This window comes from Lagenorhynchus albirostris, chromosome 10 (genome assembly GCF_949774975.1).
Source record: "Lagenorhynchus albirostris chromosome 10, mLagAlb1.1, whole genome shotgun sequence".
Classification (NCBI taxonomy): Eukaryota; Metazoa; Chordata; class Mammalia; order Artiodactyla; family Delphinidae; genus Lagenorhynchus; species Lagenorhynchus albirostris.
In genome coordinates this window covers 85,154,817-85,174,943 of record NC_083104.1, presented here as the reverse complement: position 1 = coordinate 85,174,943, position 20,127 = coordinate 85,154,817, and the positions used below count along the sequence as shown (strand labels likewise).

Here is a 20,127-nt window from a genome sequence, read left to right as displayed (position 1 = left end):
TGCCTTTACTAAAATGCAGTGTCATTAGCTTGTTCTACACTCAGACGTCTCAATTCATAAAAACTCATAATTACAGCTAATTTCTGGTCCCCTAAAAATAAACTTCCTTTTAATTAAAAATAGTTCTTCAAATAGGAATTCTTCAAATAGGTTGAGCTGCCAATAATTGTTAACCAAAAACCATACTGTGTTTCTGTGTGCTTTTCGCTGTGCCATAGGGGAACCATGCAGCTAGTATACCTCTTTCAGAAAGATGAGACAGTCCCAGGAGTGATCCAGAGGTCCTATCTAGGTATGTGCCTGTTTATGCTGTTTTCCTATATACATACTCACCTTATGCTCACAGTTGTAATTCTACTAGCTTTTCCTTGATTTCTGATTTAGCTTACTCTTCAGCTGAATTCCTGTCTCCTTTGACCAGTCTCTGTACTGCCTCCAGAGAAGCTAAGAGAAGGGCTCTGGTCATTTTTAATTTTCTCCTGCTTTTTAGTATCAGTTCACTAGTGTCAGAAGAAAGAGGTTGTACCCTGACTGATAGAGGATCAACTAGTTACTGTTTATGGATAATAATGCCTGCAGATTTTTAGTGAAGCTGAAATCCTATGGTACATTTCCTTTCCCTTAAATATGCCACCCTGCAGGACTGGCAGATGAGATCTACTCTGCTAAAACCAGCCCAGAAACAAGGGCGGCCAAGGCCTGCCTCACTCCTCTTGGTCCCTGGCCTCCGGCTCAGGACAGATCTCTCTCCTTTCTGCTTTAGTTCTGTTGGCACAGCTTGTGGCAGCCTAATGCACCCAAGGCTTCGTGGGATGACTTCAGGCTAGCTCACTAGGTTCATCTGCTGTTAGAACAGTCGTTTCTCCGAAAGCATCTAAGGGCACAGTGAGATGTTTTACTTTCTATATAATGTCTTTCACTATATGAAACATTGAAAATACAATCATCCTCATAAGAAAGGACCATATCATTTGCAAGATGATTTTGGATTTGTGAGGTTACGCCTCACCCCTTACTTTTCTCCTCACTGTTTCTGCTCTTTGTGCCTTTTTCCTGTATACTGTGCTTTCTATTTGTTTGATTGGAATGGGTCACCAACTTTAAAAGGACATTTTTAGGAAGAATTGTGTTAGAGGTTTTCCTAAGAGATAACCAGAGAGAGGCCTTTCCAGTCATCAGACACAGGTACTCATGTGGAAGAGGAAATAGGTTGTACAGCAGGTCTGAGCACAGGAAACAAGTTAGGAATAAGTTTAGGTACAAAGGAAACAAACTTTGGAAGGGGACATGACTAACCAGAGTATTTGCTGTTTCACATGCTTCTGATGTTGTCCCCATTTACTGTATCCTATTTCCAGATAGTTTGGCTGTTAGTGTGTATGTCTCCACCCCCAGGAGCCCCACCTGTGGTGGGATCTACAAGGCTTCACTGGAGGCATCACTCTGTCCACCAGAACGCTCACCCTGGAGATGACTTGGCATGAGAGAGGGAGGGGCAGGTTAGGAAAACGGAGTGAAACCTTTAATCTTGGCCGAGGCTATAGATATGAAGTGCCCCAGAGAGTCGGGCTCCCAGAGAACTCTTTCCAGCAGCGATGACAACTTGGTTCTGTAGGGGACACAAAACAGAATTCATTTTCCGTTCATAACATCTATTAAGTTCCTGCTGTAGTCCAGGCATCATGTTATGCTCGGAAATATAAAGATGAGTAAGACATTGGCCAGACCCCAGGGCTTGAGCGTAAATACCCCTTTGGCAGATCTGTACGTTCAGAAAACTACAGCTGAGGAAGTTCTCTGTAGTCCCTTCTCTGGTACATAAAGGAAAAGTGTGTCCATGCGTTTTTATTCAGCATCTGAGGTGTGGTGCAGTGTAGACGGCATATCTGGAGTAGTAAGACTTCCACAAACAGGCTGGCCTTTGTCAGTGTGTTCACACCACCTACTCTGCCCCTGCTGATTGAAATATTGTAGGAACTGTTTTTCAGAATGGTCTAAGCTTGTACAAGTTTTTAAACAGTTTTTGAGGTGGATTTTAGTTTTGGAAACTACCAAGAGTTTTTCTGGACCATGGCTGATAAATGAGGTGTAGCTGATCAAACTGGCTGATAGGGTTGTGTTTTTGTGTGTGTCTCTCTATTTTTTGTGTGTGTCCCTCTATATTTTTTATGGTGTGACCATAAAACTGTGACGTTTCTCATTGACTTAATTTTGAAAACTACCAATGGAATCCAGAAATAAAGGCTAACGTATTGAGCCTTTACCATATGTCAAATACTATGCTTAACACTTTGCTTGTATCTTTTTAAATACACTAGTGTCAGATAAGAGGGAAAATCTCAACTCTTATTTATGGAATTACTCATTTACTGGATTTGCCTGTAGTTTGGCTGTGAGCTAAGTTTCCTCTCCATTTCCTGGTTAAACCATCTTCATGCCTAAAATCAAGTGTTCCCCTGCTTCTTGCCCTCTCTGCCCAGTCAGCCTACTCCTATTTCCAGATCCACTCAGGCCCAAGGGACCCTGCAAGGCCACCAGCATAGACTTCCATTGATCTCTGACTGCCTTTGGTCATCCTAAATGGACCTGCTGGTCTTGTAGGTGTTTCATTTTTCCACTAAGAACCTGGGGGCAGGGACCAGGTTTGTCTGCCTCTCTGGTACCCAATGTAACACTGCTCCGCCAGGAGCAGCCCCACAGGAGGTGGCAGTACCACTCAGGTAAGTGCCGAGTCCTCCTGGTTCTAGCTGGTTACTAGTTCAGTACTTAATGCTCACGTAGAGAAAGGAGTCCTCAAAGTCATAACTTTTACTCAAGTAAAAGGCCACCCACTCTGATCATCCTCAGATTGTCTGTGTCCATTTTTTAAATATAACCTTTGATTTATCTTTACACTCAGAGTGCTTTAGGGGCCCCCAGTCTCAAAGGAAGATGAATTTGCATTGTTATACAGAAAGTTATACAGAAAGGAATCAAATATACTTTTAGATGATCTGTACTACCCCCTTCAGTTGGTATAAATAATGGTTGAGTATTCTATAAATGAGTTATAGCAAGGGCTACTTGAACTTCATCCCATAGTTCACTTACCCTTTACCATTTAATCCTACACTGATTTGCATTTTACTTAACTTCCCATGTGTATAAATCTTTGTCTCTCTCATAGCCTAGCATAATTCCATACAATGTCATATCCTAAAATAAATGAGTGGAATCAGTGGTTTAGCTGTATATTTTAAGATAAAACCCATTTGATCTGTTGTATCTATTAAAATTCAAAATGTGCATACTCCTTGACCTAGCCGTCTTCTAGGAATCTTACCAGCAGAGAAATTTGCACAATTATAAAGATATAAATTATAAAGATACAGATAAAAGAATGCTCACTAGAGCGTTGTCTGTAATAGGAAAAAAAATGGAAATAACGAGAAATAACTAAATGTCTATTGAGAAAGTAAACCAACGAAATAAAATATGGTGCATCCAGACAATAAATTACTGTTCAGTCATTGAAAAGAATCAGATAGTTCTATATGTACTTGTCTGGAAGGAGGCACTGAAAGACAGTTACATGTGTATGTTTCTAAAGTCATACAAAAACAGTCTTGTAGAAAAAGAACCAAAATATTAATAGTGCTTAGCCAGTATGGCAAGTGAAGGGCCCAGGATAATATGTTAGGCTTTGTGGGATGTCAGTCTGAGGCAGCTGATCAACGGTATAGTAGCAGCTGTAAAGAAAGGAATGACCGTGGCTATATCCCACTAAAACTTGAGACACTGCAAGTTGAACTTCATATAAATTTCATGTGTCACAAAATATATTTTTTGATCATTGCACACATGTCAATGATTTTTAGTTCATGGGCTATACAAAAACGGGCAGCCAGCTAGAGTTGGCCCACAGGCTCTAATTTGCTAACCTCTGCTGTAGAGGATGAAATTGGAGGGGTAGCAAGGGAAACTTTTCACCAAAATTGATGGGATTATGTGTGTTTTTGTGTGTGTCCCTCTATTTTTCAAATTAAAAAATCTAAAATACATACAAAATGAGATCATCCCCAAATCCCAGCCTTAGAACAAATGCAGATATCAAAGTGGTACAGTCTTGGTACTCACCTTTTTCTTTGACCTCACAGTGATCACAGAGCTCCCAAACCTTGAGCCTGCCTGGAAAACACACTCTGTTAACTGTCTGTTAATAGCCTTTGAAAACACACCATGGGGCTTCTCTCGTGGCACGGTGGTTAAGAATCCACCTGCCAATGCAGGGGACACAAGTGCCCTGGAGGATCCCACATGCGGTGGAGCAACTAAGCCCGTGCACCACAACTACTGAGCCTGCGCTCTAGAGCCCGCGAGCTGTAACTACTGAAGCCTGCGTGCCTAGAGCCCGTGCTCCGTAACTAGAGAAAGCCCGCGCACAGCAACACAGACCCAACGCAGCGAAAAATAAATTTATTTTAAAAACCACCATGTTATTTTATCAACTTGAAATAAGGGAAAGGGCTGCTTTTTTTTTTTTTTTGGTAGTTTTTCATTTTTTTCAGAAGGTACTTACTTCAGGAGAAATCAATACATATTGGGCCTGAAAGAAAGTGATGAGAAAGGGAGACAATGTTATTACTGTTCATGGAGGTTTTTTAAACCAATTTTAATTACACCCTTACACTCACATTTCTTCATTTTAGAGAAGCCCTTTGTCACCAGAAATTCTTCTTATAGTTTAGCTCAGAAAAATAGATGTATAAAAATGTTTATATGTGAATATTTCTTACTATAACAGCAAAAATTTGAAATGGACTAAGTGACCAATAATAATCACTTAATGATTAGACTGGTTTATCTACAGATAAAATACTAGGTATCTGGTAGATATATTGTATAAGACTATAGGAAGGCATAGAAAACAAAGTTGTATACAAAATCATGTACAATATGGTCACCACCGTTAATAAGATACGCACAGTGTAGTGGTTAAGAGTGCACTTTAGAATCAGCTCTTGGTTCAAGTCTCTGTTCTGCTATTTCCTAGCTGTGTGACCTGTAACAACTTCCTTCTCCAATCTTCAATTTCTTTATAATGGGTATAAAATACCAAATTAATAGCTTTGATGTGGATTAGATTTATGTGTAGCATAGTGCTAGGCACAGAGTGAATGCACAATAAATGGTAGCAATTAAGTTCATAGCAAAATCCTAGAAGGATACACATCAAAAGGTAATAGACGTTATCTCTAGAGTAGAATTCTAGGTAGATTTTAATTTTCTTTGTACTGTGTATTTTCTAATATTTTTACAATAAACTTTCATTTTTTGCAATTTAAAAAGTAATTTTTAAGTTTAAAAATAACAGCCAAGTTAAGGAAACCCACCTGAGAAAAAGAATAAAACAAAGCAATGAAAGATGAAATAAAAAGATTGGGAGTCTTCATGAAACTCCAATGGCCGTGGCCTGTTTTCTTCTGCCGTGGGCTCCTAACCAAGCAGTGGCCGGCTATGACCAAGAACCAATACGACACCCCATCCAACTGCAGCTGTGGGGGGTGAACACTGCAGAACTGCTGGTAAGCAGGCAGCCTGGGCCTACAAACACAAGCAAGAGATGGTGTCCTGACCCCAGGTAAGGGGCAGGTTACCTGAGTTCAGGCAAAAACTAATAAGAGTTCTGTAGTGGACATAATTTACTAAGGCATCAGCAAGTAGCCATCCTTTCCCAGGATGGTATGGAATTGTGTACAAGAACAGTTACCTTTTCTTCTGGACATGGAGCTACCCACGATTTGCATTTGCCTGTCATGTCGCCCAGGGTGACCTGTTTGCCATTATACACATAGACACGGCCATCTTCTCCCCCCAGCAGTCCAGAGGTTACATCTGTGATCCTCAGTGGGGCTGCCATGATGATTTCATCTGTAAACAATGAAAACCAGCAGCAGGAAGTATCTACTCGCTGTCATTGTTCCACTACACTACTGGATCCTGACCCAACCTTCCACAAATAATATTAGTACATCTTTTACTAGGTCTGTCCTGATTTCATTCCAACGTAGTCAGAGGCTTTTGTTTTCTGTTATCATTCATTAATAATAGTTGATGTGGGTGGCTCTCGTGTCACCATGTTCAAAAAGTACTACTCTTGTACATCCGGCTCTGGTCTTCATTCGTTATGAGGGTAGAGCCTAGGTGAGCCAATTAGGGGGACTCATCTATTAAGCAAAGGACTTTCTTATTGGCCCGAGACACCGTTCCTTCCTACCTAAGCCATCGTTATCCAGGTCACTCAAGTGCAGAACGCCACCAAATCGGGAGAAGCGGCGGTCTCCACTGAAGGTGCTGAGCAGAGAAGGCTGCAAGTTAGGTGGCAGTTTGTACATCCGAGTGCTTCCACCTTGGCGCAAGGTCGTGGTCAGGAATGCCATCTTACCCGCGACATCTGAAATAAACCACAGTATGGTAACTGCTGCCATCACAAGGACGAAGATAGGACATAGACGTTATCGGTTACTTTGTGTCATTGACTTTCAGGATTACTGTGAGATGGTCAAATTTGTGAATGCCAAGGTTTTTTTTAATATATGATCATTATAAAAGGTGTGGGAAACACCCCAAAAAAGTATAAAGAAGAAAACGTACATAAAGCATCTATTTCTTTCTGGACAATGATCTGTACTTACATATACATACACACATTTTAATGGGGGTTTTTGCAGATTATAAAATTCTTTTTACGCTCAGGCCATTTTTAACTTTTTGCTTTTATAATGAATACTATGATAAATATCCTTCCTCGTAGTTCTGAGTAGTTTATGAGAACAGATTCTTAGAAGGGGCCCATATAGCCTTGGACTTGGGGAATGGCTCTTGCCAGACCTCTTTCTAGAAAAGGTGTATCGGTTCACAATTCACAAGCAGTGTGTCAGTTCCCATCTCACTTCAACTTTGCCATCATTGAGTATTCTTTTCCATACTGAAAGTACTTCAGTGTTTAATCAGCACCCTAAAATCCTCACTGAATGTTCAAACTTGTGTATAGTGGCCACAGCCTGACCCAGAGATCCTGCCGAGGCAGGGGACAGGGCGAGAGGGACAAGCCTAACTGTCCTACTCAAACTTGCCCTGAAAGTACATCAGATTTTTCACATTTAACTTAATCTGTCCATAGAGCTGCAATTCCCCAACTATACACTGAAACACTTCAGCGAACTCACGGGGGATACGGCAGGTGTCTTGAACTTTTGCTGGTAACACAATGACATCTGTCTGACGCCACATGACCTACCTGCTGGAGGTGGGTCATAGTTTCAACATAAGATCCCTATGTTCCTTTCAATGATGTCACATCTTTGCAAAACTGGGATTTTATCATCATGGGTTATGGTAAAATGCAGGTACCACTAGAAAATCAGTGTGGATCGAAATGAGGATAGCGGTGTCTAATCTGATTCCAGGGTTTGAGAAGTGGTACAGTACCCCAAAGGAGCTGTTAGGACATAAACACAGCATCTGCAACCTACTGAGTCACACGGGGCCCCATACTGAGAAAGGCCCTGTGCTTGGCTTTATGTTCTCCTGTTAAGAAAAATTATCCAGAATTTCAGGTAACACATTTTGTCTGGGCCCCTCAAATTATGTGGGTGAAATACAATCAAAATACAAGTAAAAATAGGAAAATCTGAGCAAGATTGGTGGATTATATCTGTTGATAACCCAGTTGTGACACTGGTTATGGTATGCAGATTATCATCATTGGGGAAAACTGGATAAAATGTAACATGACCTCTATTATTTCTTACAACTGCATGTGAATTTATAATTATCTCAAAAAGCATCATTTATATATATGTATCATGATATATATAATTAACCTTTATATTCTGTATTTTATACAATATTTGATAATGGAGAAAATTATTAAGGCAGTTAAAGGGACTAAAACTAAGAAAATTTGGGAAGCTCTAATTCACAGCACTCTGGGGGCAAGAGTGCTGAGACAAAATTAGTAATGTGTGTTGCAAGAGTTTAGAAATCACTACCTAGACTCTGTAAAGGAGAAAAAAAAATATTCCAGAGCTAAGTCAGCAACTTTCTGTTGTAATGCTTTGTCCTCACTCATGCAAGGAAAGATTTAACCATTCCTTTGCCCAATCCACTTCTACGTATCATTCAAATATATTGTATGAAACGAAAATCTTTCTGAAAAATAATTTCACAATATGTAGTAAGAGTCTTAAGATTAGCCCCTCTAGCAATAGGATGATGGTAGTAAATGTTGGCATGTGTGTATGGAAAAAATGTGATACAAGTATCAAAAGTAATGTTTTAGAAGAATATTTAACATGAGAACATGCTTAAGATATAAAATATTAGGTGTGAAAAAACATGTATGCATTTAAGCTTTAAAATATCTGGGTAAGGGGTGATTTTTTTCTTCTCTATACTTCCTTATATTTTCACAAATTTCTACAATAAGCATAATTTACTTTTATACTCTTGGAGGGAGATTTTTGTTTTGTTCTTTTAAGTCACCCATAAATTAAACAAAATAATGTTTTATTAACATACACCCTCAGAGTGGACCTATTCCTGGTGAACTGGGTTATAAAATTTGCTCCGTCTCCAAGCTCAATGGGATAGGAGCTTTAAAAACACACCAAGTTACTTTCACGTGTGATTTTCAGCAAATCTTTGAAGTAGATATTATAAGCTGTGTTTTGCATTCAGGGAGTTAATTAGCTTCCCCAAGATGACCCAGCTTGCTATTAATGAGGAAAGGAAATACTCAAACGCAGGTCTGTCTGCCTCCGTATCTCCTAACTTTCCCCCAATATGACTTGGTCAAGGAGCCACATGACTAAAAGGAAGCAAGTTTCATGGCGGGCGACCTACCTTGAGTCGGGGCCCCAACCAGCAGTACTTGTGTACGGGTCCCATTCATCATCACATGGCCGCTGGACAGGGAGGTACCCAGTTTCCCCATTGCCTGTGAAATAGCAGTAAGTCAATATAGTACAGCTAAGAAAACACTCACTGTGGTGTCCACTTTCCTGGGGAGGGAGGGGCTGTCATACCTTGTCTCCAGAAATGGTAAACCAGCTTTGACAATTTGGCGGGAAATAGCCAAATACCCGTCCAGGGTTCTGTTTCTCATCACGAGTGTGGAACAGATGGTCCAGACTGGAATGAAGCACACTGGTCTTAGCTGATGGGGCACAGGGTTCAGTGCTGGCCAGGTACTGAGGTCCAAGGAAAGACAACCCACATCTTCCCCACGCATGTGCGCCCCTCCCTGTATGTCCCTGGTCCCTGTGAACCTAGACATGAGGGTGGGGGGCTTTCAGAATGAATCCCAATATCAAGGCTCTCCAGATGTGAGGTTAACCATTCTACTTCCCGACTGACAAAATAGAGGGATGCCTACTGTTATGGGCTGAATTATGTTCCCCCAAAATTCATATGTTGAAATCCTAACTGCCAGTACCTCACAATGTGATGGCATTTGGAGATAAGGTTTTTAAAGAGGTAATCATGCTAAAATGAGGTCATTAGGGTGGGGCCCTGACCAATATGACTAGTGTCCTTGTAAGAAGAGGGGAAGACACCAGGGACGGGGGCACAGAAAAGAGGCTGTGTGAGACACAGGGAGAAGGTGGTCGTCTGTCAGCGAAGGAGAGGCGCCCTAGAGGAAACCAACCCTGCTGACACCTTGATCTCAGATCTCTAACCTCCAAAGCTATGAGACCATCAATTCGTGCTGCTTAAACCACACAGGCTATGGTACTTTGTATGGCAGCCCTGGCAAACTAACACACCCATCTCTCTTTTAAACGTCTAAAAAGGAACATTTGCAACCTTGCCCCAGAGCCTTAGCGTTTCCTTGAAGGGTAAGAATTTCTTAGCTGCTTCCTCTGAACCCCACACTCGGTGGGCTCCCATGGCTACAGGCACCTGCCCCTCATGCTCACTGGTCCCTGGGCCCCAACATCAGTGCTCACCTACTGGTGTTCTTCCAGGTCGGGCTCCCAGCCAACAGCAAAGTCCTGTTGTTGACACTGACACCATGAAGGGAGTATCCTAACCAGGCGAAGTCCTCATCGCCTCTCACCATCCAGTTGGCCGCCTCCACATTCAGCTCTTCTACAGAAGACAACCAGTGCCTTTTACTTTATGTGGAAAGACTACCAGAATGGAAAGAGTGGGCCCCTTTTGTAGGACAATGAGAAACGGGTTCACTGGGCTGAGTTTTTGCCACAACTCATGTGCCCCCTTGCTGTCCCCAGGGCCCCAATGTCAGAAATGGAACTCACGCTTCATATAAGCAATGCATTTCTAGAGCTCACTTCTGTGGAGTAGAGGATGCTATTTAAAAAGAGGGCCTGGGGCTTCCCTGGGGGCGCAGTGGTTGAGAGTCCGCCTGCCGATGCAGGGGACGCGGGTTTGTGCCCCGGTCCGGGAGGATCCCGCATGCCGCGGAGCGGCTGGGCCCGTGAGCCATGGCCGCTGGGCCTGCGCGTCCGGAGCCTGTGCTCCGCAACGGGAGAGGCCACGACAGTGAGAGGCCCGCGTACCGCAAAAATACATACATACATACATACATCCATACATAAATTTAAAAAGGGGGCCTGTTAGGAGTTTCCTGGCGGTCCAGTGGTTAGGACTCCGTGCTCTCACTGCCAAGGGCCCGAGTTCAATCCCTGGCCAGGGAACTAAGATCCCACAAGCCGCACGGCAAAAGGGCCTTTGGACAGTTAGAGCATCACTGGGACGCTTGAGTGTTTCTACTCTTCTTTCCACTGAGACACTATAAGAAAAACTATCGCTCCCTCCTTTGGATCTGGACCTACACGCTAGATCCCTCTATGTTTATTCAGTGAATCTATCCATATCATTTGCCAGAACATCTGTAAGAATAAGAGTGTTAGAAAATTTAGGTGAAATGCTATGCAGTGAGGAAAATAGGACAAAAACCCATATGCAAGAGAAGGCACCACAGACTAGAGCAGCGGAGGTCTCCGCCCATTCCACCCCCAGCCCCAGAAAGCACTACCTTTGTCGCTGTGGCTGGAGCCAGAATAAAACGCAGCCACAATTCCCTTCTGTTTCCCTCCACCTGGAGCAAAAGGGGAGCCAATCACCAGGTCAGGTTCACTGTCTCCATTCACATCTGCAGCCAAGAGTGTCCAGCCCAAGTTACAGTACGTGTCCTAACGAGGAAACAGGAAAGTACGTCTCACTCAGCCCTCGAGGCACGTAGGATATGGCGAGTTCTAGTTTTCTGTACCTGTCAAAGGTGCTCAACATACCGGGCAAGAGATGGTGATGTTGGGGGAAGAAGATAGTCTTCCTTGTTTGGAACCGAAGTAGATGTACACCGCACCCTAGACAAGGACAAACCCCAGGTCGATCGTTAAGACTTGGTGGTGACCCGAGAACCTTAAATAATAGCAAGACAAAGGTGACTGATGATGAAATAAATCACCATCAGAGCCCTGTAGGGTCAGGAGCTTAGTTACTGCCAGAAGTCGGTGTCCAGTCCTGTGTATTGGCCACTTCCATCAGACTATTAGAGCCCCCAAAGCAGAAACTTTTTTTATCTTTGCCTCCCCAGCGTCTTGCTCCGGATCTGCCATCCATAACTGTTCAGTGTATTTGCAGAATGACCTACTCAACTCCCCACCCCTTCAAGCCCGAGCTCAGTTTCTGGCTTTTCAACGAGGCCCTCCCCCGGCCCAGCCCATTATTTCTCTGAACACTAACACGTTGTGTCAGTACTGCTTACTTGCCTTGGGATGCAGACTGTGCTGTTACTGTGTTACGAACTAGTTCTCAGTTCTCGTCTTAGAACTTGCCTGTCTCCATCCCTACTCCTTCTACATGCATTTACTTTCCATAGTGAACCAAGGACTGAGTACACAGTGGTGGGTAAGACCAACCTCTCTCCACGCCAAAAGCTGGCCAATTGGCAACTGTGACACCACAGCGTGGGGAGCTACAAAGGTGCAGCGAGCACAGAACAACTAAGTGTCTCCTGAGCCAGGGATTAGATCACACTTCCTGCAAGAAGTGACATTTCACCCCTATGGAAAAGAGGGGAGAAAGGGCTTTCCAGGTGGAGGGAGCTAGGTGAGCTCCAGTCCTAACGTGAGGGCACCTGATGGATCTGGATGACAAATTGTTCTCGGGACTAGAAACAGGGTGAGGTGGGAGAGGGAAACGAAGGGCCTTTGACTCCACTGTCACTCGCGGTGCCCGGCTACGGTGTGGAGGACTTGTGGGAGGACTTGTGGGAGGAAAGCCCTGTGGGCCAGGACCCAGGATCTCTGCTCTCGGTAAGAAAAGAGGGAACCTGCTGGGTTCCTTGCATGAGACGAAAGATCCAGGAAGTCACCTCCCTGCTGTGATGACAGGAAGCTATGGATTAGCTGGAATTTCTACCTTCCCTATCATTCAGCATCCCGGGGGAGGGGGGAGGGAGAGTACAGTACCCGGTGGAGAGCCACCCGTGAAGCCCAACTAAGGCCAGGGAGGCAGGAACAGGAGCTGCCAGGTAACCGGAGTCCCATCAAGGACCTGCGTGGGGGGCTGGGACCATCTCCCTACAAAACCTCTGCCCGGCACCCCTGCTGCCTGCTCTCCTCCGGAGCCTCCGCTCAGTGTCTCCTCCCCTCCCGCCCTATCCACCACCATCACCCCCAGCAGCCTCCTTACTGTGTACGTGAGCTGCTCGGAGCCCACTGAGGGGGCCCCCACGGCCAGGTCCGGCACGCCGTCCTTGTTAAAGTCCAGCACGGCCACGGCAGAGCCGAACCGACCTGAAGGCTGAAGAGGCACCAGTTACTTCCCTTGGGCTGAGCCACGACCTCAGGAAGAGCACACCTGACTCCCTGGGGGACCCCACCCAGCACCCCAGGACTGAGGCGCAAAACTGCAGCCTCCTGTAACACACCCATGACCCGCCAGATGGGTAGCTCTGCCCTAAGGATGTTTTTGGCTCATCTGTCTGCCCCGAGGGGAAGATGAGGTGCCGGAGAGAAGAAGGTCGGTTCTTAAAAGTTCTAGGTTTTCAGATAATGGTCTGGTGTGTATCATGCCCCACGTTAAGGACCAGGCTCCTCTTGGAAAGTATCCAAGATAATAATCACAGAACAGTAGCTAACATCTGTCGAATACTCAGGAGGTTCTAGAGCCATGCTGTCCAGTGCGGTAGCCGCTAGCTAAATGTGCCTATTACTTTTAAATTTAAATTACCTAACATTAAACCAAAACAGTTTTTCAGTTGCACTGGCCACATTCAAATACTCAAAAGCCAAAGCACTTAGTAGCTCCCACACTGAACAGCACAGCTGTAAAGGATCTCCATCATCACGGAGAGTTCTATCGATGACAGTGCTGTAGACACTAAGCATTTCACATGGATTAACGTACATACTTTTATTACTCCTACTTTTGTGGTTTACAGATGGAAAATTCACTCCATTCAGGGACAATTTTCTTCCAAGGTGGATTTTCTAGATCTTTCATCTCCTACTGTCTAGAATGAGCCTAGACCTAAATATAACTCATGAGGTTCTCCTATTCTTTCACAACTTATCTAACAATGAAGAGTCTTGCACAAGTGATGCTTGCCACATAACACACACGCCCCAGAACCCACGTCTGTTATTTGTTGGCTAATCTCCCTATACCTGTGGTGCAATAGCATTTGAGAACACAGCCACTTGCTACAAGGCAGGAACTTGATAAACGAGAGAGGACTGCCCCGGGACACAATCACATTGGAGCAGTATGGGGACCAATGAGTAGGGGTCCCTGCCAACTGAAGATGGGTTCGTTTCATCACCACCAGCTTTACCATCAAGCCGTCCTGCAGGGTAACCATCATTCCAAGAAAAGCACAGCATTCTAAAAGTAGGCAAATGCTTATCTATCCTATCTTCCACTTTATAGACAAGGACCAGAAAGGTTAACTGCAGACCAGGGATGAGTACAGGATTCCCATCCCTAGCACGTGCCTTAATCTGGCCATCTTCCAAATTATCAAAGGTCACTGGGACAAAAGAGCATGGAGCTACCCCTTTCCTCACCCCAAGTGTCTTTGAGAGAATTTCTCATACACAGGAAGCAGTTGCCTTTCTTATTCCTTGCCTACAGGAGACCAAAGGATTACACTTTACACCACAGTCTGACAGGGGAATGGCTTGGTGAAGAAAGAAGTAACAAGAATGAGTTGATTTCGGAACTTTCTCATGTGGTGTCAGAAGGTTCCAGAAAATGCTGTCCCTCCTACACTGGTCATTAACCTTTCGGACTCAAAGGCTCCTTCCATCAGAGCTTAAACTAGATTATATGGACTTCCCTGGTGGGGCAGTGGTTAAGAATCCGCCTGCCAATGCAGGGGACACAGGTTCGAGCCCTGGTCCGGGAAGATCCCACATGCTGCAGAGCAACTAAGTCCGTGCACCACAACTACTGAGCCCATGTGCCACAACTACTGAAGCCTGTGTGCCTACAGCCTGTGCTCCGCAACGAGAGAAGCCACGGCAATGAGAAGCCCGTGCACCGCAACGAAGAGTAGCCTCCACTCATCGCAACTAGAGAAAGCCCGCTCGCAGCAACAAAGACCCAACGCAGCCAAGAATAAATAAATCTTTTTTTTAAAAAACCTAGATTATAAACCATTGGGCTTTTCATTATTTAAAGTATGTTCAGGTGCACCATCTTATTTTTTCACAGCATTAACTCCACAGAGAACGTTTTAACGGTATGTCTGGGGCAAGAAACCATCTGACCCCAAATTCCCCTGGTGCTTGATATTTGGAGCTTGCAGTGTCACCAAAGCCCCCATACTCATCTGTGGCTGGTAGCAGGGCTCTGTCGGCCCCTCTTTATTTATTGCTCATGTAAGGACTAATACCAAACATGTCAGGGAGGAAAACCTTCCCGGTCTCTAGCGCTCCCACGAGGAATTCATGCTGCCTCTGCGGAACATCTGTACAGTCACTGCGGGACTCCTCTGGTGGTGAATAACGACTCAACGGAACGAAACCTGAACAGTCTGGAGTTTAGTTAATAGCAGTTTACCAGTGTTGGGCGTCCCTGGTGGCACAGTGGTTAAGAATCCGCCTGCCAGTGCAGAGGACATGGGTGCGAGCCCTGGTCCGGGAAGATCCCACATGCCGCGGAGCAACTAAGCCCGTGCGCCACAACTAATGAGCCTGCATACCACAACTACTGAAGCCCGTGTGCCTAGAGCCCGTGCTCTGCAACAAGAGAAGCCACTGCAGTGAGAAGCCTGCGCACCACAACGAAGAGTAGCCCCTGCTCGCCGCAACTCGAGAAAGCCCGTGCGCAGCAACAAAGACCCAATGCAGCCAAAAATAAATAATTTTTTTAAAAAAATAGCAATTTACCAGTGTTGGTCTCTTAACTTTGACAAGTATGCCATAATTACGTAAGATGTTAACACAGGGGAAACTGGGTCAAGGGTACATGGGAACTCTCTGTACTGTCTTTACAACTTTTCTGTGAATCTAAAATTCTTACAAGATAAACTATTCATATTAAAAGAAACACACCAAACGAGGTTTTATATTATCAAGATATCACATTCTGATGGGCTACTCAAAGCCACTAAATAGTAAGGGTGTTTCTGGAAGGTATTGGACTAAACACTCCAAGTTAATGATAGAATGAGATTAATGATGTGAACATGCTTTTAAACATGAAAAGTACTACACAAATGCTGGCCACCAGCTGTTTGTTACTATCATTATTCTTGCTATTGGTCATTCACCCTGGAAGAGTTTGCTGGGAAATGCGGGCAGTGGCTTATTGACACTAAAAGGGAAAATATGAGATGGGGGCCTCACCTGGAAACCCTCCAGGATCACATGGGCCTCCTTGTCTAGGTCCAGGTCGACGAGGGGCAAGCCCAGGTCGCTGCCATAGATGAGGTACACGCGCCCCACGTGGACGTGGCCGGGGCAGCTGTAGCCCGGGGCGCCTATCACCAGGTCACCGTGCCCATCCTGGTTGAGGTCAGCCGAGGTCATCGCCCTGTAGGGAAGAAGAGGCAGCCCACTGCAGTGTCTACTGAGAGCTATGAGTAAAACTGTCTTCTGCTCCTGTCCTTTCTGGATTCTAGAATTTAACTTCCTCTCGTGGATTTTTCCATCCCGTATGACTGTTGTGAATATTCACGTCTGAGGTTATATTGTGTGTGTGATTCAGCCTTGTTCTCGGCAGAAAAAATAACAACAAAACTGGACAAATCAAGGCCTCTGGGCATTTCTGGACCACATAACCTGAACACATAAAAAGCATCCTCACGAAAGCACCTTGTCCTACATGCAAAACCCAGAGCAGCCAAAGCACCATCCCAGGCTCCCCCTGAGAACAGAGAGGAAATTCGCCATCAGCCAATCGCACAGGTTACTTCATAATCGGCTCAACTCATTTCAGCTTGTTACCTGATCAAAGACAAGTTTGTGGTAATTTTTTATCTCTACCATAGCTACATAGGGTGGCTTATATTGGAAAAAATTCAATGCCTAACAGGTTTAGTGGATGTTTCTAAATGAGAGCCCATGACCTGCCAGTTACAGAGTTGGACAAACTGAGTCAATGGTTCAAACGTCTCTGGCGGGGCTGGAATGACCAAAAGTCATTTATTTATTCTGGTTCTGATGACCACATAAGAATAAATAGCAGAACAGAGGAAAAAGAGAAGAGCAGTTTCTAACGGGTGTGACGCCTGGTGAACTGGGTCAGATGCACACGGTGGAGACACTGCTGCTCTCTGCACTCCCGAGGCTGGACTCTGGCCAGTAATGGCCCCCAGGAAGGACCTCTGTGCTGCCCCCCCACTCCCCCGCCCCATGTGGCAGACAGCCCAGCAGGAGGCCCTCATTTGGATTTGCAGGAAGGCAGCCAAGAAGAGCTATTCATTACTCACAAATGAATGGCCAGTAAAGACAGCATTCACCCCCCATTCCTTGTGCTGGAGCTGAATGCATTAGCGGCCTGAGGAGGAAGGGCTGTCAGTATATTGTTCCAAGGGAAATGCAATGTTATTTGGATTTTAAAAGTGTGGTTTAAAAAAAGAGGTTTCACAAAAACCTCCAAAAAATAGTCACTTTTATATCCTTGGGCTCAGTTTGGTTGTGAAACTGAGTCCCCCTAAAACCAAGTTCCCTTACTGAGTTTGTGATTAATCTTTCTATCCAAAACTTTATTCCCTTTCTTGTCCCCTCCGACCTCAATCCTTTGCTAACTGAACACTAATCAACCAGTCAGATGACTAAAACAGCTGCTGTCGATAACATCGTTAATGTACTAAAATGGCTGTTGTAGATATAATTAAGGTTGTTAATTATATAAACAAACTCAGGTTGTTTCTCCAGGCCAAGCGAGCTACCAGATCCCCGAGCCATGGACCACCTGGCCAGAGAATCATAAACCGAAACATCCTGACCCCTGAAAGTATGATTAAGAAATGTCACAAGACGATGACTGATCCCAGCTTCACTGGTCTCCCCCTTTAAAAACACCCCTAACTCGAAGACCAAATTGGAGTGGACCTGAGGCTTGTCTCCAACTCCCTTGCTTGGGGCCCTGCAATTAATGCTGTACTTTCCTTCACCGCAGCTGGGTATCAGTAGATTGGCTTTGCTGTGCTTCGGGCGAGGGGACCCAATTTCAGTTTGGTAATAGTTGATCTTTAAAATCAGAGGAATCCCTAACATTCTCTTTATAAAATTATTGTGGTGTGCTAGGCTTTTGCCTTATGAAGTTATAATAGTCCAGACACATAATAGCTACCTGCTTTTATCTTTCTAATGTCCTTAGATGCCAAGATATCTGTAATAATCTATCTCCGAAAACATTGAAGCTTTACAAATATTCTATAAAGTAATAGTTTATTGTTGTGGTTATTTAATAAAGTAAAGTTGTTTGTATTTAAACATATTTTTGACTAATTTTAAGGAGATAATTTTATCTTTACCAGAACTTAACCACAAAATTACTATTTTTTGTTGATGATGAATTGATTGGAAAATAAAGTGCTAACAGACACCATTTAAAACATTTGTGAATGACTGCTTGAAATTAATACTGATAAAAATGTTCAGGAATTAGATAAACTCATACGTACCAACCAAGCCTTGTGTAGGGAAATGACAAGTAGTAAGATGCTGAGGGGCTAGAAACATGATTCAGGGGCGGAGAGCTGCCAGTAAACATTTCCTGTATGCTCCTCTCCAAAGACTGGTACATGAAAGATAAGGAATCCTGAAACAAAATGATTACAGACAGAAGAAGACACAGCATAATCAACAAAGCTACCGTTTCCTGCCAAAAGCATTAGACTTTAGGAAACAAGTTTTTACAAGTGCTGAAAAATAACATCGATTCCTATCAACAAGACGACTTAAGACTGGCAATTAGGAGAGTGAAATCACACCCCCAGTGTGTGCTCACAGATGGGAGTTATAGCCCTAGAGGTCAGGGCCATCACGGAAAGAAAGAGTCAGCTGGGATTAACCTAAACCAAGTCAGGATGGTCTATTACTTTGCAGAATGTAACTGAACAAAATAATTGTTACGATCTAAAGGTTTTTTTTTAAGATAAGTTCATTCAAATCTAGAACTGTAATTATATTTGTATGTGTATATATGTGTGTATATATATATATATCCTTCTTTTTTTTTCCCCCTCAAAAAAATGAACTGAAATACCACCAGGAATGCTAGAAACCCTCCCAACCACACTCAAATTGAGAGGCTTCTGGATTTGCTCTGAGTCCCAAGAAACCGGGCAGGCACGAGGGGTCACGTGTGGCGTGCTGGAAGCTGTATGCGAGAGAAATGAGGGGACAGCAAGCCCCTCGGCTTGGGATGCTGAATTGTTCTTAGCGTGGTTACTGCAGAGACACAAATACAGACCTCAGTGGCCCTGAACAACCTGGCCAGGCACCAGATCCATGCAAGTTCAGGGAACACAACTCAAAATCCACCCAGGGGTAACATAAGACCAAACAAGAATTCCCGGGCCTGCCCCAGAGCAGAATCAGCTCAGAGCCATGGGACAGCCCTGGACAGCTCAGGCTCCAGAGAAGTGCAGGTTATAAGGGCCCTGCAGGAAGGGACCATGCCTTCTGTTTCTCCAGTCTAACACCTCTGGCAGGCCATCCACAGATTGCTCATCTGCTGCCCAGCTCTGGCATCCTCATTCATCCAGGAAGCACCATGCCAGGTACCACCCAGGCCTTGGGACTATAAAGTCCTTCTCTTACACAATTTTCCCTTTGCAAGGGAGACTGATCTACATAATTGCAAGACCAAATGAGAGTTGTTTTGACAGAGCTTCCCAGGTCTAGGTGTGGGTACGTAATTTGTAGAACTCATTGCAAAATGAAAATGCAATATTCTTTGTTCCCAAGTTATTAAGAATTTTAAAGCAATGACAGCAGAGCATTAAACCAAGTGAGGCGGCCTTCTGTGTGACCATGCAGGCTGCAGACCTGTGAAGCAGGCCCTGCCCGGGCCCTCGACCAGCTCACAATGTCGTCTAAACCCTTCTCCCTCCCCAACTCTCGCAAGTACCTTGTATCCCTTATCTTGTGTTCCAAGCAAACAAGACTACTCAGATTTCCAAACATCATGAAACTTTCCCAATCCACTACCAGAAACACATGCTCACTGATGAAGAACCATCTAGTATTCAAGGCCTAACTCAAATGCCACCTCCTCCATGAAGCCTTCTCTGATAGTAGGGATATAATTTTTTATCTTCATGAGAGTCTATGTACCCACCCCCACCCCCAACCATAGGATTTGTTGCATCCTACTCACAAATGGTTATTTTTGTATTTATCACCCCTATTAGACTGAAATTTTCTAAATGTCAGAGGCTATTTCCCTTTCATCTTCTGTCTCCCTGGTGGAATGACACTTAAGATGATCTCATGGAGGGACTTCATATGCAGTGGTGTCCCCTTGGTGTCGGGCCTTGCACAGTGAGCCTACAATATTGCTGACACACTTTGCCTAAGGACAGAGCAGAACTGGCCCCACGGCTACCTTGGGCTCTACCTGGCTTGCCAAAGGCCACTGAGGTCCAGACTCTCA

At 44.4% G+C, this 20,127-nt stretch overlaps 1 protein-coding gene across 1 annotated transcript in view; it reads right to left on the bottom strand.

Moving 5' to 3' along the window:
• Positions 1–1,215: 1,215 nt before the first annotated feature.
• GPLD1 (glycosylphosphatidylinositol specific phospholipase D1) overlaps positions 1,216–20,127 on the bottom strand; it is a 46,648-nt gene continuing 27,736 nt past the window's right edge. The window contains exons 13-25 of the mRNA XM_060163584.1: positions 18,152–18,288; positions 15,867–16,053; positions 12,706–12,816; positions 11,301–11,375; positions 11,045–11,201; positions 9,993–10,134; positions 9,069–9,174; positions 8,887–8,980; positions 6,257–6,433; positions 5,750–5,910; positions 4,559–4,585; positions 4,117–4,167; positions 1,216–1,609 (exon numbers count right to left, since the gene is read on the bottom strand). Of these exons, the coding sequence (XP_060019567.1) occupies positions 1,523–1,609; positions 4,117–4,167; positions 4,559–4,585; positions 5,750–5,910; positions 6,257–6,433; positions 8,887–8,980; positions 9,069–9,174; positions 9,993–10,134; positions 11,045–11,201; positions 11,301–11,375; positions 12,706–12,816; positions 15,867–16,053; positions 18,152–18,288 (1,512 nt within the window). The 3' untranslated portion in view covers positions 1,216–1,522. The remainder of the gene's footprint in view (positions 1,610–4,116; positions 4,168–4,558; positions 4,586–5,749; positions 5,911–6,256; positions 6,434–8,886; positions 8,981–9,068; positions 9,175–9,992; positions 10,135–11,044; positions 11,202–11,300; positions 11,376–12,705; positions 12,817–15,866; positions 16,054–18,151; positions 18,289–20,127) is intronic.